We start from the raw sequence: 16,891 nt of genomic DNA on the forward strand, positions 1-16,891 counted from the left end.
CCAGGACTCAAATCCTTATATTTACTGGCTGGGAAGCCCCAGGCAAGGAATTTACACTTCTCGAACATCTATTGTAGAGATAAACATAGTGCCTGCCTCTTCTAATTGTAATGATGATTAATAAGATGCTTAGCACACTCTCTGATACATATTAAGTGTTCAGTAAATATTTAGTATTGATGTGAGAATTATTCATTTCTACCACCTTCCTCCTCTTCAATTCTCTTTTGTGGATTGTTATCCCTTTTTGAGGGGTTGCTTAAATGTGAGCATTTCTTAGAATCTGCATGGATGTGCATGGACACAAACACACACATGCACGTTTCCTGAGTCAGCACATTCCCCCTAGGTAATCACTGCCATTCCTGTTCCTTCACTGAGGTCTATACAATCCTCTTCATTTCCTTCAGGTTTCTCAAACTTCACATGTCTAAAACTAAGCTCCTCACCTTTTCCCCAAAACTTTTCCTTTTCTCTTTTTCATTAAACATCACTACCATGTATTTGGGCAAGTCAGAAACTGGGCAAAATCCTTGACCTCTTCCTTTTTTACACCTCCTACCCCCTTAGTCAGTTATTAAATCCTGTCTATTCAATTTCCTAATTATGTCAGTAATCCTCTTTCCTCTGTCCTGTTGCCACTTTTCTACAACGGGCCAACATCTTCTTTTGCTTAGTAAGTATACTAACTGAAATTATTTCTCTGAAGTCCCTTATCTCCTAGTTCATTCTCCAAACATCAGCCAGTGTCATATCTAAAAAGAAATGAAAATTTGATGACAAAAATTCCTTCTGTAACATCCTTCCTTCAATGACACTCTTCCCTTAGTATGATGTCCTTGCTTCTGTTGTTAGTGATTTAAAAATAAAAGTCAAATATTTCACTATTACTAGTGGCAATAAAGTTGTATAAGACACAGTAATATTTGTTTAGCCACTGTTTTAATATATTTGGAAGATTGAACTATGTTCTTTTGGTTTGAGGGTTGTTCCTAAATAAATTTTTGAAATATTCCCTTAAATTCTTTTGTCAAATTATATCAAAATGATTACAATATAGGAACTATCTCACTGACTCAGCCTTAACTGTGACTCACATAATTTTCCTTTTCTGAAGAACTGAGTCAGTAACATTTATTTGAATTTTTGTTTTATAACAGGAAAAAAACTTTTTTTTTTTTTAGGAAAAAACTCTTAAATATGTTCTTAGTACTTCCCTAAAATGATCAGAAGAACGAATTTCGTTACTGTTTGACTTTTCCATCAGATCATCTCTGTACTTTAAAAAGTTTTTTGCCTTTTTATACTTTCAACACTTTTATTATGCTAATATTTTATTTTCCAGAATGAAATTCGTAATTTTGGAAAATTTCATCAAATGTGATTTAGAATTGGTGAGCTAGAATTTGCAAAGTTTATGTTGGCAGGATGCTCATTTGTATTTATTTCGCATAATGATATTAAGGAAATTTGTGGCTGGCTACTTCCATTTGTTGGACACATCTTGAGCACCACATGGTGCTAGGCACTGTGTAGGGTGCTAGGACCACAGAGATGAGGAAGACATAATGTGTGAGCTCAAGGATTTCATGCAGTGACTAAACATGACCATAAATTGTGAACCATATCTGCTTTCAGAATAAGACATTTTCTAAGGCTCCTTCTCATATGCTCTTTGATTCTATTTTTTAAAAAAAGACTAATTTAGAGATCTAGAGAGAGAGAGAGAGAGAGAGCAAATATGGAGGAAGGGGTAGAGGGAGAGGGGAAGATAGTCTTTAGGCAGACTTTATGCTGACTGAGGAGTCTAGTGCGGGGTTCAATCTCAAGATCTGAGCTGAAATCAAGAGTCAAACACTTAACTGACTGTGGCACCCATGTGCCCCATGCTATTTGATTCTAGAAACCCATTCCTTTTGCCCTTTCCCTATGTGAACTGCATTAATTCATTTATCAGTAAGTGACAGGGCTCCTGACTGGCTCAGTTGGTAGAGCAGGTGACTCTTGATCTTGAGGTTGAGTTCTAGCCCTACATTGGATGTAGAGATTACTTAAATAAATAAATAAATAAATAAATAAATAAATAAATCTTTTAAAAAGTGGCAATGTCCATAAGTGTGAGCTCTTTGGTCAGAAACATCCAAGTGAAAGTCCTAGCTCTATTAATTTCTAACTGTGGCAGTCAGCTATTGCTATGTAACAAACCACCCCACAATTTTGTGTCTTAGAAAGGCAATTGTATTTTGATTGTTCATTTGTATGCAGATTGGCTGGAACTTGACTGATCTAAACTGGGGTCAGCTGGGTATCTCTGCTTCAAATTTAGGCAGCTGAGGATTTTCTGTTACTCACTGCAGGTCTTGTGACTCAGGTGGAGGCTGTGTTCTACATGTGCTCATTCTGAACCACAGGCCAAAGGGGCATCAGTTATTCAAGCACCTTACATGATAGTAGTGTCAGAGAACATCTGGGATTGGAGCTGGCATGTTTTCAGTTCTACCCATATGCTATTGGTCAAAGCAAATCACATGTTCAGGCCCGAAGTCATGGAGTAGGAAAAGATACTTTGCCCACAGTAGCATAATGGTAAGATGCAGAGAAGGGTGAAGAATTGAAGTCAACTGTGTAATCTACCACAAATCACTCTACCATTGTAAGCTTCTTTTCCTTATTTATGAAATGGAGGTAATGATTGAACCTATATCAGAGAATCACTCTGAGGATTACATAGATTAACATATACAAAGCTCTTAGCATACGTGTCTGAACATTGTAAGCAGATAGTATATTTTAATGATCAATGAAGCTTGAGTCCTAACAATCAGCTCACATTTGTTGGGTAACCCCAGAGACTAAACTTATAATCAAAGCTGTGATTCTTGGTCCACAATTGACTATATACTCTGTCTCCTATTAAGAGTGTGAATATAACACTGTAAGGATCCAGATGTAAACCATCTGTTCTTGTTCTCCTTAGGTACATTTAAAACAGAATACCAGGGCCAATTACCCATTGTCATTTTTCCGAGTAATGGTATTGTGGAGCCCAAGTCATCCATGATTGTTAAAGTGGATTTCTGTGCTGATGAGCCCAGAATTGTAAATGAAGTGGCAATGTAAGTATATACTATGGTTCTTAATTCTAATGTAGTACTTAATATGTTCCAGTTTTACTTTTCAGATATGCTTATTGTCTTGAATGTATATTAGCTTCTTTATTCTTTCATTCAGAATTCATTCACCGAGTTTCTACTATTTGCCAAGCACCAGAGACTCAAAAATGGGAAGAACTAGAGGATGGCCTATAGGTACATATAACAGGAGTTCCTAGTTTGGATTTTGTGGGGGTGAGGGAGTGGATCAGGAAAGGGCTCCAGTAAGGAGGTGATAGTGTACTCAAATATTTATTGGTTAGTAGGAAGTAGCCAGACAAAGAGCAGTGGTGTGATTTGAGCTGAGTGCATGTGTGTGTGTGTATGTGTGTGTGTGTGCGCACATGTGCACAGGAGAGGTGGGTGTTGGTGAGGGTAAATTAGAAGAACAATTTCAGGCAGAGCACATAGAAGACTTGAAATCTTGGAGGTAAATAGACAATGTTACACACCGAGAGAGCTGAGGCAATGTAGAGGCAAAGAGATGGAGGTGTGGAGTGACAGGAGATGAGACCAGAAACCCAGAATGGCGCAGGGGCCAGTAAAGGACTTCATAGGACAGTGTTTTTTTAATGTTGTATGTCTCAGTCCATTAGTGGAATGTGCATTCACTATAATAGATCACCACCAGCATCAAAATAGTGAAATAGATAATATCAGAATGTATCTCACATAGTAAGGGCAAATATTTTTGCAAAACTTGTTTCATGAATGTGTATGTGTGCATGCATGTGTGCCTGTGTATTTCTCTATGCATGTGTGTGCATGTGTGTGTGTTTGCAATGTAAATACATTTCTTACTGAAGGTCAGAGCCAGAAAAATGTTTGATAAACAGTTGTGAGCCCTGATAGAAGCTTAGGTTTTATTGTGAAGTCTGTGGAATCTCGGGAAGGTTTTAAGATGGGAGTGTCTTGATTAGTTTGCAATTTAGAAAGGTCGTGCTGATAACAGTGGGCACAACAAATCAGGGAGTACATATGTGGAGAGATAGCCTGACTACTAACTATAATAGTAAAATAGAAAAGAAATGATGAAGGTTTCAGCTAAGGTACAGATTGGAAAGTATAGAGAGAAGTGTGCTGATTGAAGAAATGTTATGGAGGCAGATTTAACTAGATGTAGGGACTGGTTATAGAGAGGGAAGGTAAGAAGAAGGACAGGTCTGTGGGAGAGGATCTTGAGTTCAGTTTTAAACTGCTGGAATTGATTTGCTTTGCAGAATCCTGTGGAGCCTATTAGATTTACTTATCTTGAGGCACAGAAAAAGAATTTGGTCGAGGTGTATTGGCTTGAGGAGTGTCAGTGGATAAGTTGTATTGAAGCATGAAGTGTTGAAAATAACTTTGACAAGGAGGGCTGAGTATAAAAGAGTAGGAGAGAGACATTATTATTCATGCAGTTTATAAAATATCCAAGCCTTAGAAGAACGAGAAGGTAACGTCTGAATAAGTTAGAAGGAAACCATCAAAGTATGGCATCAAGAAAGCTAAAGGAGGAGAGATATGCTTAGATGGTGCCAGACTTGCCCACTGTGACACAGATGTAGTGTAAGATAAGGACTTACGTGATTTTTGTGGAGTGGTGAGTTATTTGTGGTATTTGATGGGGTGAGAGTCAAAAGGATTGCATTTATGCCACAGAGGGAGGCATGTGCATATGTGGGCAGTTGCAAAAGGGATTTGAAATTAGTCTAGGAAGTGAAGCTTTATGGGGAGATCTTCATTTCAACAAACAAGTGGAATTTTGCTGAGATTTTACTTCATAGGGAATAGGGTTATTAGGATTGAGATGAGATTGGCTATTGGACTTGGGGGAGTGGGATGAGTTAGAAAAGAATCTCAGAATTCTAGAACTACAGGCGACCATCTAAATCATCCTATCCAGTTCTAATGTTTACAAAATAGTTGGTGAGATGAACCTAGCAATAAGTCCTTTTTGAAGTCAATTCATGTGATTGTTTTCCAACTTTGTTGTTTCTTGGGGACAATGAATTAGGTTGTACATATGCCATTCCACTGTGCAGATTCAGACAGTCAGAAGGTCATGGCATTCTCTGGCATGTATGAAAAAGGAATTGCTCTCAGGCCTTTGAATTTTAATTATAATGAGATTTTATAAAATTTCTGCTTATCCAAATATTTAGGAGAAAACTTAAGTATATAGAATTCTAATTTAAAAATATATATAATTTATTATCTTGTAGGGTGAGTTTGCAAGGTCGTCCAGATATACTCTTGAGTGTCAAAGCTCATGTGGTTGAGCAGATTATTGAATTGTTAAACATGAGTAATGACAAAAAGTTGGAATGCATACACTTTGGTTCTGTTTTCTTCGGAACTTCAAAAATTGAACGTGCTCTTCTATACAATAACAGCCCAGAACCTATAAATTGGGTGGCCATAATGCAAAGTGACTCAGTTGGAGAAGAACTGGTAAGTAAATAATGCAACAGGGGAAGATCAGGTATTATGTTTTGAAACAGATTGTTTTGAACTTGCATATAACCAAAAAAAGCTGTTAAATTATTCTAAGTATGTTTATTTTATTTATTTAATTTAATTTATTTAATTTTTTTCTAAGTATGTTTTAACATGCGGACGGATTTGATTCCCTTTCATTTGTCTTCAACCTCAAAAAATTCTGTAAATTAAATTAACACTGATAGGGATCTGTATCTGAAATAAACCAGACAAGTGCTTCTTATGGATTAGTAGCTAGTTGTGGGGATTTCTGTTCTCATCAATTTTTCAACAGTTCCTTTAGTTTTATGATGTCCCTTGGTCAAATTTATGTATGTTACTTTAAAGACATTCATATTCTCTATCTTCTAGACTAAAATTTCAACAATCATGTTATGATCTCCTCTTAAAATATTTTATTTGCATTCTGCCATAATATTCTTTTTATTTCTGATTTTATATTACAGGGCACAAATATACACCAAAAAACAGATGTTGCTTTAAATAATCTCACCTACTTAAGAAAATCAAAGAACATAGATATTACCACTTTTATCTCATGTGTTCCTAATGAAGGGAGGTTACTGCCTTATCAAAAGACTACAATTACATTTTGTTTCAGCCCAAAGTAAGCAAAAATTCAATTATTGTGTTTTTTATTCATTGAAAGCATATCAATCATACATTCATCAAATTGACTTTAATAGTAAAACTTGTCAGAAGGTACCAATCAGCTTTTTCTTATTACGGCTCTTAAAGTTTCCAACATGGTTAACATTATTTCGAATACTGAAAAATTTTGTTCTAAATATTTCATGTCAGATTACAGATCTCTTTAGACCTGGTAGAAGTGGAAGTTCTGTGTTGTTTTGGATTGTGGTCTCAGATGACTCTGTGCAGCAAGACCCCGTTGTCCCTGCAGAAATAGGTGATGGCCAGTGGCATGCAGTATGTTTAGGTGCCTCCAGAGAGGATGCAGTGCTCTTGCCACAGCAAAATACTTGCTAAGTAGCATGAATATGAAGCCTATAGCAGCTGCTGGGATCAACCACCTCTGCTTGCTGAAATTGACACAGACTTTTAGGACCTTTGCCAATGTATATTTTTCCTAATTCTGTGTACTTGGTTTGGTTATTTAGTTTGAAAATATATTTGGAAATGCTGTTTTAAATATATAGTAGCAATTTCAGCTCTACTGGAGAGGTGGCCATGTGGGGGCGGCAACAATTGATCCAATTGGATGTTTACCTTTGCGAGGAGGCAGTGTTCAAGGTACTTCTCTCTGGGGCAACTGGGTGTCACTTGATGATGATACCAATTGTTGGAGACCGAATTGTATTTTAATTTAAGGAGGGTAATAAATCAAGTAATTGTTCTATTTGTACATTTTGTAATTGCCTCATGAATCATATTTTCCTGCAGGAAATTTCCTTGGCCAATGTATAAGATTCTGTTTAACACAGAATCTTTGAATTCTAAATATTCTTTTTCATGGCAGCATGTTACCTTTATTTGAGAGTCTAGCATAAACTCATAGGTCTGATTATGACTGGAAGTCTTAGTTAAATATGTTTTTAACATGCGACTTGCATTCCTATGTAGTATTTCACATCTATCTGTGTGTGTGTGTGTGTGTGTGTGTGTGTGTGTGTGTGTGTGATGAGAGGTAACTCATCTCTGGCTTTGGTCTTTCTTCCCCTCTTTCCTCTCCTTTTCTCCTCTGGTAAGATTTGACTGTTATCAAATCTTGTTCTCCAAATTGCTTGTTCTGCTAAGAATATGGAGTATGTGGCTAGCAATATGTGCTTAGTCCACAGGAGGAGACAGATATGGAATGGAGGTTTGCAGTTTCATCCAGAGGTAACAAAGACTATTGTAGGAATTGAACAGAGCCCTTAGCTAGCCATGAACTCGGCCTGGAAAGAAAAACCTTTGCATAGAAAGTGACATTGAAGCTGGACCTTGACAATTTAGTATATTTAAATTACTTTTGGCTTGCAGATGTTGTCATGAGCTCGTTTTTGGAATCTTTACGTTTTGTGGCCTTCTTTTGGCAAGTCTCTACATCTGGGCAGTAATTTTAGAGAATGGATCACAATTATATTTTTATTCCTGAACTTTCATCTGTTTGCATAGATTTAAGGATTGAGTTGATCCTTATTGAGATGTAGTAGAGTGTATCATCTTTGCTTTAAAAATAATTGATTGTAATTTTTTATAGGCTAATGATTGATGGTAAAAAGAATAATGATCCTTCGCACAGGCAGGACTATGCTGTCTTTTTGAGATTTGACTCTGTGGGAAGTAAAGATGGATTTTTGAGGGACGATAACAGTAAAACCATCAAAAGTAAGTATGAAATGAGTATACGCATCAAATATATAGCAGTTTAAATTATTCAGAAGTGTGGATATCATATTTTAGAGGCAATTTAATAAAAATGTATACTTATTGAATAGAACAAAAATGCAGACATGCGAGAGACCTTAAAAAGTCTTTTGTGGCATGTTAAGAAAGAAGTCAACCACAGAATCATTTACATAATAATTTTTCAAGTTAGAATTTAGACGACTTCATTATTTTTAAATGACATTAGATAAACATGATGATCTAGAGTTAAGGAATGAAAAAAGAAAATGCATGAACCAACCTGGCTTCTTTTTCCATTTAAGCCTATGTTTTCTCTTAGAGATTAATATAGTACAAACAACCCATTCCCATCTCTACCAGAACTTCAGCTCTTAGAATCTACATATGGTAACAGTCAAAGGATAAGACCTAGAACCAGAGCTCTAGGAATAGGGTACAATATCTTATTATAGGGTATTGATAAGTACATTTACCTTGCAGGCCACATGTCAAGATGCACTGCCCTTTTTAATATTCTCAGGTAGTATTAGATGGGCTATAGTGAGAAAAAATGTAATCAGACTTGGAATTCAGCTTAGCCAGACAGATCAAAGAGAAAATAAAGATAGAGACAGGTGAGGGATTGGATCTAGAAAGATGAGCCATGGCAAGTCAGGAGTTGAGAAGAATTGTGTGTCAGGATGAGTAATACCATTGAGCAGGGTTGAACTGTTTTCCGAGGACAGAAATTGAGTGCTTTGCTATGATTTGTGTCATGGTTTGTGATTTGAGCTCTGCCTGTCTATCATAGAAGATTTGTTTGAGTCTTGCAAGTTAACCTAGTTTGGAACGGTGAGTGATGGAGATGGTAAGTTTGCCTTAAAGGTAATTTAGAGTCTAGAGATGGCTAGTAAGAGCTTCAGTGAAGAAAAATTCACAGTCGTCTTTTAGATTCTAGTTACAGTGCTCTCCGTGCAAAGCTGTTCATTCACTTAATTAAACCCTATGGTTTATAGTTATTGCCTTCTCTCCTGTGTCTCCAAAACTTCATGCTTATGTTATTGCCCAGCTTATATTCCTCTGTTCATTATTTTAATCACTCTTTTCCATGTACAGTTAAGTTTCTTGGCCCATATCCCATAGTGACTGAGTGGCAAATTTCTAATCTGATTAAATTCCAATCTTAGCCTACCCTGGGTCTGCACCTGGGAAGCTAATTGTGTTGGGAAAAACCCCCAAACCATGCTGTGATGGTTCACTTTTTAATCTATAATCACTAACCCCAAGTGGATCCTTTAAGATGGTTAACATTCCTGCTGCATTCCTCCTTTCATTTGCTTGCTCACGATAGATCAGATAGATCAGTATCACACACCTTCTCTTCTCATCTCAAACATCCAAGACTTCTTCCTTTGTCTTTACTCTGAACTTCTAAATACATTAAGTGACTTAGCAGACATTTCCACTTGGATATCTGTTAGGCATCTCAAACTTAACATGTCCAAAAAACCCTCTTGGTTTCTCCATAACCTGTCTTTTCTACAGTCTTTCCTGTCTCAAGAAATGGCAATTCTATCACTTCAGTTGCTCAGGCTCAAGACCTTAGCATCCTCGTTCATCCTGTGTTCAATTTTCTATTTTATTTTATTTTATTTTATTTATTTTTTATTTATTTATGATAGAGAGAGAAGGAGAGAGGCAGAGACATAGGCAGAGGGAGAAGCAGGCTCCATGCACCGGGAGCCCGACGTGGGATTCGATCCCGGGTCTCCAGGATCGCGCCCTGGGCCAAAGGCAGGTGCTAAACCGCTGCACCACCCAGGGACCCCCTCAATTTTCTATTTTATATCCAGTCCATCAGCAAATTTTGTTAACTCTCCCCTTAAAACTGTATGTTAAATATGACCATGTCTCACCCTTCTTCTGCTACTCTTACCCAGCCATATTTGGTTCTTTAACGGTTTTGGAATGTGCCAAGGAAATTCCTATCTCAGAGTCTTTGTATTTGCTCTTCTGTCTGTCTGGAATGTACTTTTCCTGGATTTTCTTCCTGAGTTCCTTTATATTTTTTTGCTTAAATGTCTCCCTATTAAGAGATGCCTTTTTGGACTTTCTCATATAAAGGAGCAGCCCTCAGACATTGTGTTCTGTCTTACCCTTGTAGGAGAAGGAAAATAATTTTCCCGGTACCTCTCTAGGTTCTTGACTGAGGCCTCCCTTAATAAAAGACAGATTAAGAGGGGGGAAAAAAAACAAACAAATAGAAGTTTAATGACAAGTATGCCTCCTCTATAGGTGGGAAAGACCTGAGTAATTCTCCAAAATGACCCAAGCCATTACTTTAAATACTATCTCCAGCTAAAGACAAAAGTTGTTGTAGTGGGTCAGGCAGTTATGGGAGGTTTTCAGGCAAATCACAGTAAAGGAGGGTATAGTTGTTATGCAGATTTAAGTGTCTGCATTCTTTGATAAGAGTTTCTTCTTTGTAGTTTTCAGAGCTTTTCTTGTGTCTGCTGTTACATAACAATAATCAGCTTAAAATAATCCTTATGCCAAAGAGGCATATTTTTGGGTGACAAATGGTGCACCCCTTCACCCTACATTACCTTTCCCCATAGCACTTATCCTCTCTGAAATGCTACATATTTCCTTATTTTATTGCCAGTGTCACCTCACTAGATTATAAAGTCCACCAGAGCAGGAACAGTGTCTGTTTCATTCACTGCTGGATCCCCACAGCCTAGAAGAGTCTTTGGCATAGAGAACGCACTTAATAATTTTGTTGAATGAAAGATTGAATGAACTACCCATGTCTCCTCAGGTCTTTCAGATGACACCTTTTGGACCAAGCAAATATATTCTGGATTCCCAACACTTTTTATGTTAAAAAGCTATTATTGCTTTTCCAGGTGATCGATTTCAGAAAGTGGAATTAGCACTGACAGGCTCAGGATTTCCTGTCTTATTACACTTTGATCCAGGAAAGGTCCTTAATTTTGCACCTTGTTTCATGGGTGAACATTCAGAGACTCTGTGTATCATGCAAAATCGATCCAACTCACTTCCTGTGATGTACCGCTTTCAAAAGACTGCACATTTTAAAATTGATCCTGAGAAGGGCAGGATTGATGAAGGATGTGTCCAGGTAAGCTAATTATTCGAGGCTTTCACATGCTTCAGATATTTTAAGATTTGCTAAAATGACATGCAAGAATTAAAAATTTCATTTTGTTCCAGTATTATAAATTGTATCTCTTTGTGGCCTAGTTATGAATACTTTTGTGTTGGCACTTATACCGTATCCATAATTATTTGTTAAGTCCCTTTCATGTGGCAGGAAAAGCATTTGACACCGTAGGGAATGCTTAGAAGTAGAAAACATAGTTATTGCTTCTCAGGATTTTTTTTTTTTTTTCTGAGAGAGTATTTATTTATCAATGTCTCAGGAGGCAAGCCCCTAAACTTAAATATTCATCATGGAGCCTTAGTCCCCCCTTCCTTTGGTGGGTACAGAAACAAGTCCTGAAGCCTTTGTCTAGGACAGTGGAACCCAGTGACCAGAAGGATGATGCCCCTGAGCTAGTAGCTGCCAATAGCTGCAAAAAGTGAAAAGGAGGTAGGAACCAGGCACTTGTCCCAATCTCAGAGATGCTGAAAGGGGGTGCAAGATACTTTGGGCCTCACCTCTAGACTGAAGGTTGCCCCAGCTGGTATGCACACATGTGGGACAAATGGAAGTCTAGTGCCTCAAGGGCAGGGGCTATAGCCTCATGCTATAGTTATAACCCACCACAGGAGGGAGGGGGTTGGCAGTTTTGCCTCTGAGGGCTCCCAGCCTTGCCAAGCTGAGGTGGTTTGGGGGAAACTAGCCACTATATATAGTCCTACGACTTGCTGAGGGGTGAGTTTCTCAACCTTTTGCATGAGTGCATGCTCCTTGTCCCCCCCAGCTAGCTCTTCAGCAGCTGATGTGAAAGGCATCCTGCCGCCACTGGTCATGGGCATTCTGTGTCACCAGCACAGTGAGGGGTAGTGGGTGTGGGGTAGGCTCACATCAGGAGGCTTGTCATCATTAGGCCAGCATCAGGTGAGTTATGAGCTATCTGAGCGTAGGGAGTCAACAGATCCTGGCACAGGCTTGGGTCTTGGCACAGGTGCTTGTAATCTTGGAGTGACTCGTACTATCTCACAGCTGGTATAGCAGAGAAATAGCCTGCCACCGCAACCCCACCATCCCCTTGCACAATCAGTATGGGGGTTCCACATGGGTGGTGCTGGGGGCATAGCAGGGCCACCCAGGGACACAGGTGGCACAGCTCAGCTCCTTATGGCTGTGGCTGCACCTGTGGTAGACTCACTTCCGTGCCCTCCTAGAGCCCCACTGATGATCCTTAACTGGCCTAGGTGTGGAGCAACTGCTGGTGTGGAGCAGACAAGCTTAACTCTGAGGAACACCTGTGAGTACCAGGCCAGCTTCTTTCTCGCTACTCAGAGAACTCTTGCCTTTGTCCTCTAAACCAGGAGGTTTAGACTATCAAATCTGGCCTGCCACCTGTCTTTTTAAGTAAACTGTTGTTGGAACATAGCTGCTCTTATTGTCTGTTGCCTATGGCTGCTTTCACACTACAAAGGCAAAGTTGAATAGGTGTGAGAGAGTTGTGTTGACTTTAAAAATATGATAGTTATTTTGCCAGCAAACTGGATTTACTTGGGAATAGCAAAGAACTGTAATTTGGGCAAACAAGCTATGACAAAAACCACAGGCTAGTCCAACAACCAAAGAGAGGAACGTTGTTTTATGGAGGAGGAGGAAGTTGGCAGTGGTTATTTTGAAGGAAAGTCCATGGAAGAAAAGCAGTTCAGGGTGACAACAGTTTTCTGTTGGCTGAGTTGCTGGGGTAGTTGATTTCTTATAGGAGAAGCAATGTACATCTTTTTCGGTTGGGACCAGTAGCTCATGATTCTTTCCAATCCATGATTCTTCCTGTAATTGAAGTCTAGTGGCAGGGCATGAGAGCTCCTCCTTCTGGCCTCCTGATTCCATTTTAGTGAAGTTTACCTTTATTAATTTTTACAGTTCTATGGCCCATAAAGCCTACAATATTTACTGTCTGGCCATTTACAGAAAAAGTTTGGAGCCTTGCTCTAAACAGTAGCAAGCATGAATGCTTCCAGTTTCACCTCGGATTCTTGTGTTACCATCTTTTCTCCACCGCTTTGTGATACGGCTCATAAAATTATTGATGGAAGCTTTCTCCCAGTTGCAATCAGGAACTATTGTATACATGTTTAAATGCATGCAGATTATATTTATAACTCTTCCTACTTCATTAGAATGACTCACTTCCGTCCCCCCCAAAGTTGGATAGATTTAATCCGTCTTTATAGAATAATAACTGATGTTAACCACTATGTAAAACGTTTGCTTTTTAACTGCTTCTTAGCCTTTCTTTAGGTCAGTTTGCTTAAATCTACCAACTCTATTTTCTCCAGGACACGCACATCTTTCAAAACGTGTCTGATAGCCAAGTTCCTAATACAGTTTTTAACTCTCTGCGTTTCTGGGTTTCTCAAGCACTAATAACTTTCAAATTAATAAAAAGTTAATCTAGGAAACGGAATTGCTGGATGACTGTGGTGTGCACAGGTTGGTCACGGTCAGATAGTCTTTGATTATTTAGAAGTGACCTAAATTATTCTTTTTAATACTAGCTTATTGAAATATAATTGACATACCATGAAATTCATACATTTAAAGTGTATAATTCAGATGTGCCTGGGTGGCTCATTTGGTTAAGCAAATGCCTTTGGCTCAGGTCATAATCTTGGGGTCCTGGGATGGAGTCCCTCAACAGGCTCCCTGCTTATATTTATAACTCTTCCTGCTTCATTAGAATGACTTCCATCCCTCCAAAGTTGGATAGATTTAATCTGTCTTTATAGAATAACAAATTTGCAGATTTCCAAGAATTTGTCCATATCATCTAGGTTATCTAATTTGTTGGCATACACTTGTTCATCATATTACCTCATACTGTTTTTGTGTCTGTGTGTGTCAAGTTTTGGTTTTCTATTTATTGAAATCAACTACTTTGTTCAAATGAACTTATTTTATTTAAATACGTTTTATAAATTGTTTTTTAATTCCAGTATAATTAACATTCATTGTTATATTAGTTTCAGGTGTACAATATAGTGATTCAGCACTTCCATACATCCATTACTCGGTGCTTATCATGATAAGTGCACTCCTTACTCCCATTCCTCCCACTACCTCCCCTCTGGTAACCATCAGTTTGTTCTCTCAGTTAAATGTTTCTTTGGGGGTGCTTGGCTAGCTCAGTAGTTGAGGCATTTGCCTTTGGCTTGGGTCGTGATCTCAGGGTCCTGGGTCAAGTCCCATGTGCTTGTGCTCTGTCTACTTGTGCTCTCTCTGTCAAACAAATCTTAGAAAAAATGTGTTTCTTCATTTGTGTCTCTCTTTTTTTCCTTTGTTCATTTGTTTCTTAAATTCCACATATGAGTGAAATCATATGGTATTTGTCTTTCTCTGACTGACTTTGCTAAGCATTATATTTTCTAGCTCTATCCATGTTGCTGCAAATGGTGAGATTTCATTCTTTATATGCCCGAATAATATTCTAATATATGTATATGTATACATATGCATATACATATATTAGAATATATATTTAAAAATATATATTTGTGCCACATCTTTATCCATTCACATATTGATGGACACTTATGCTACTTCCATAATTTGGCTATTATAAATAATACTGCAATAAACATAGGCATGTATATATACTTTTGAGTTAGTGTTTTTGTATTCTTTGGGTAAATACCTAGTAGTGCAATTGCTGGATCACTGGGTAGTTCTCTTTCTAACTTTTTGAGGAACCTCTATACTGTTTTCCATAGTGGCTGCACCAGTTTGCGTTCCCACCAACAGTGCAAGAGGGTTCCTTTTCCTTTACATCCTCACCAATACTTGTTGTTTCTTGTGTTGTTGATTTTAGACATTCTGACAGATGTGAGGTGATGTCTCATTGTGGTTTTGGTTTATATTTCCCTGATGATGAGTGATTTTGCATATCTTTTCATATATCTGTTGGCCATCTGTATGTTTTCTTTGGAGAAAGAATGTCTTCTCGTTTTTAATTGGATTGTTTTTTTTTTTTTGAGTGTTGAATTGTATAAGTTTTTTATATATTTTAGATACTAACCCTTTATCAGGTATGTCATTTGTACATAGCTTCACTCATTTAGTAGGTTGCCTTTTAGTTTTGTTAATTGTTTCCTTCACTGTGCAGAAGCTTTTTACTTTGATGTTCCCTCACTTTTTATTGATGTAAAGTTGATAGTGGTATTCTCTCTTTCATTTTCAATTGTAGCAAATTGAGTTTTTGTCTTTTATTGTTTTTGCTTGGTGAGTCTAGCTAATGATTTTTCATTGTTGGTCATTTCAAAGTTATAGTTTCAGATTTGTTGATTGTCTCTATTGCTTTTAGTTCTTTATTTCATGTATTACTGCTTTTTTCTTTACCATTCCTTTTCTTCTCTTCACTTTGGCTTACTTTGTTGTTCATTTTTCTATTTCCTAAAGTGGAAATTTAGGTTATTGATTAAAGGCTTTTTAAAAGCCTTTTTAAAGATCTTATCCATTTATTTGAAAGAGAGAGAGAGTGAGAGAGAAGACAGAGATAGTGAGAGAGAGCACAAGCAGGGAGGAGAGGGAGAAGCAGGCTCCCCACTGAGCAGGCAGCCCAATGCGGGGCTTGGTCCAGGACCCTGGAATCACAAACCAAGCAGAAGGCAGATGCCCAATGGACTGAGCAATCTAGGTACCCTGATTGAAGGCTATTTATTTATTTATTTATTTATTTAGATTTCATTTATTTATTCATGAGAGACACACACAGAAAGAGAGAAAGAGAGAGAGAGAGAGAGAGGGAGAGACAGGCAGAGGGAGAAGCAGGCTCCATGCCGGGAGCCTGATGTGGGACTTGATTCCGGGTCTCCAGGATCTCGCCCTGGGCCAAAGGCAGGCGCTAAACCACTGCGCCACTCAGGGATCCCCTAGGCCTTTTAAATTTACTTCTGATCACTGCTTTTACTGCATTTCATAAGTTTTGGTATGTTGTGTTACAGTTTTCCTTTATCTCAAGGTATTCTCTAATTTCCCCTGAGATTTCTTTGACCCATTGGTTTTTAGGTGTACCATTTAATTTTAACATATTTGTGAGTTTTCCATATATCCTTCTCATTATTTTTTTTTAACAATTTCTCTACTTTATTGATAGTCTCTATTTTGTGGGATGTTTTCATACCTTTTCTAATTCTTTTTTTAATCAGGAAATATTTGACATGTAACATTAGTTTCAGGTGTACAGTGTAATGATATTTGTATATATTGGAAAATGATCACCATAATAAGTCTATTTAATATCTATCTCTATACATAATTATATTTTTTCAATTGTGATAATAACTCTTAAGATTTATTCTTGTCAAAACTTTCAAATATGTGATACAGTATTATGAACTGTAGTCACTATGCTGTATGTTATATTCTCATGACTTATTTATTTTATAGCTGGAAATTTGTACCTTTTGACTCCCTTCATCTATTTTGCCCATCTACCTCCCCTTGCCCCGACTACCACCAGTCTCTACTGTGTATCTATGAGCTTGGTTTTTTTGTTTGTGTTTTGGTTTTAGATCCCACATTGAAGTGAGTTCATATGGTATTTCTATTTCTGTGTCTGACTTATTTCACTTAGCATAATGCCCTCAAAGTACATCTAGGTTGTCAAAAAATGGCAATGTTTTGTTCTTATTTTATTGCTAAACACTTAGTATTTATTGTGTTTTTTGATAATAGCCGCTCTGACAGGTGTTCCATGATACCACATTGTGGTTTTGAT

The 16,891-nt window shown here is 37.7% G+C and overlaps 1 protein-coding gene across 5 annotated transcripts in view; it reads left to right on the top strand.

The window, feature by feature from the left end:
- The window catches only part of CFAP47 (cilia and flagella associated protein 47), a 504,616-nt gene that overhangs the window by 15,321 nt on the left and 472,404 nt on the right, over positions 1 to 16,891 (top strand). For all 5 annotated transcript variants that reach the window (XR_005386243.1, XR_005386242.1, XM_038587158.1 and 2 more), the window contains exons 4-8: positions 2,978 to 3,116; positions 5,357 to 5,585; positions 6,080 to 6,240; positions 7,834 to 7,961; positions 10,871 to 11,106. Coding sequence is in view for 3 of the 5 variants with exons in the window: in XM_038587158.1 (XP_038443086.1) it covers positions 2,978 to 3,116; positions 5,357 to 5,585; positions 6,080 to 6,240; positions 7,834 to 7,961; positions 10,871 to 11,106 (893 nt within the window). In the remaining 2 variants the exon portion in view is untranslated. The remainder of the gene's footprint in view (positions 1 to 2,977; positions 3,117 to 5,356; positions 5,586 to 6,079; positions 6,241 to 7,833; positions 7,962 to 10,870; positions 11,107 to 16,891) is intronic.

Source organism: Canis lupus, chromosome X (assembly GCF_011100685.1).
Source record: "Canis lupus familiaris isolate Mischka breed German Shepherd chromosome X, alternate assembly UU_Cfam_GSD_1.0, whole genome shotgun sequence".
Lineage (NCBI taxonomy): Eukaryota > Metazoa > Chordata > Mammalia > Carnivora > Canidae > Canis > Canis lupus.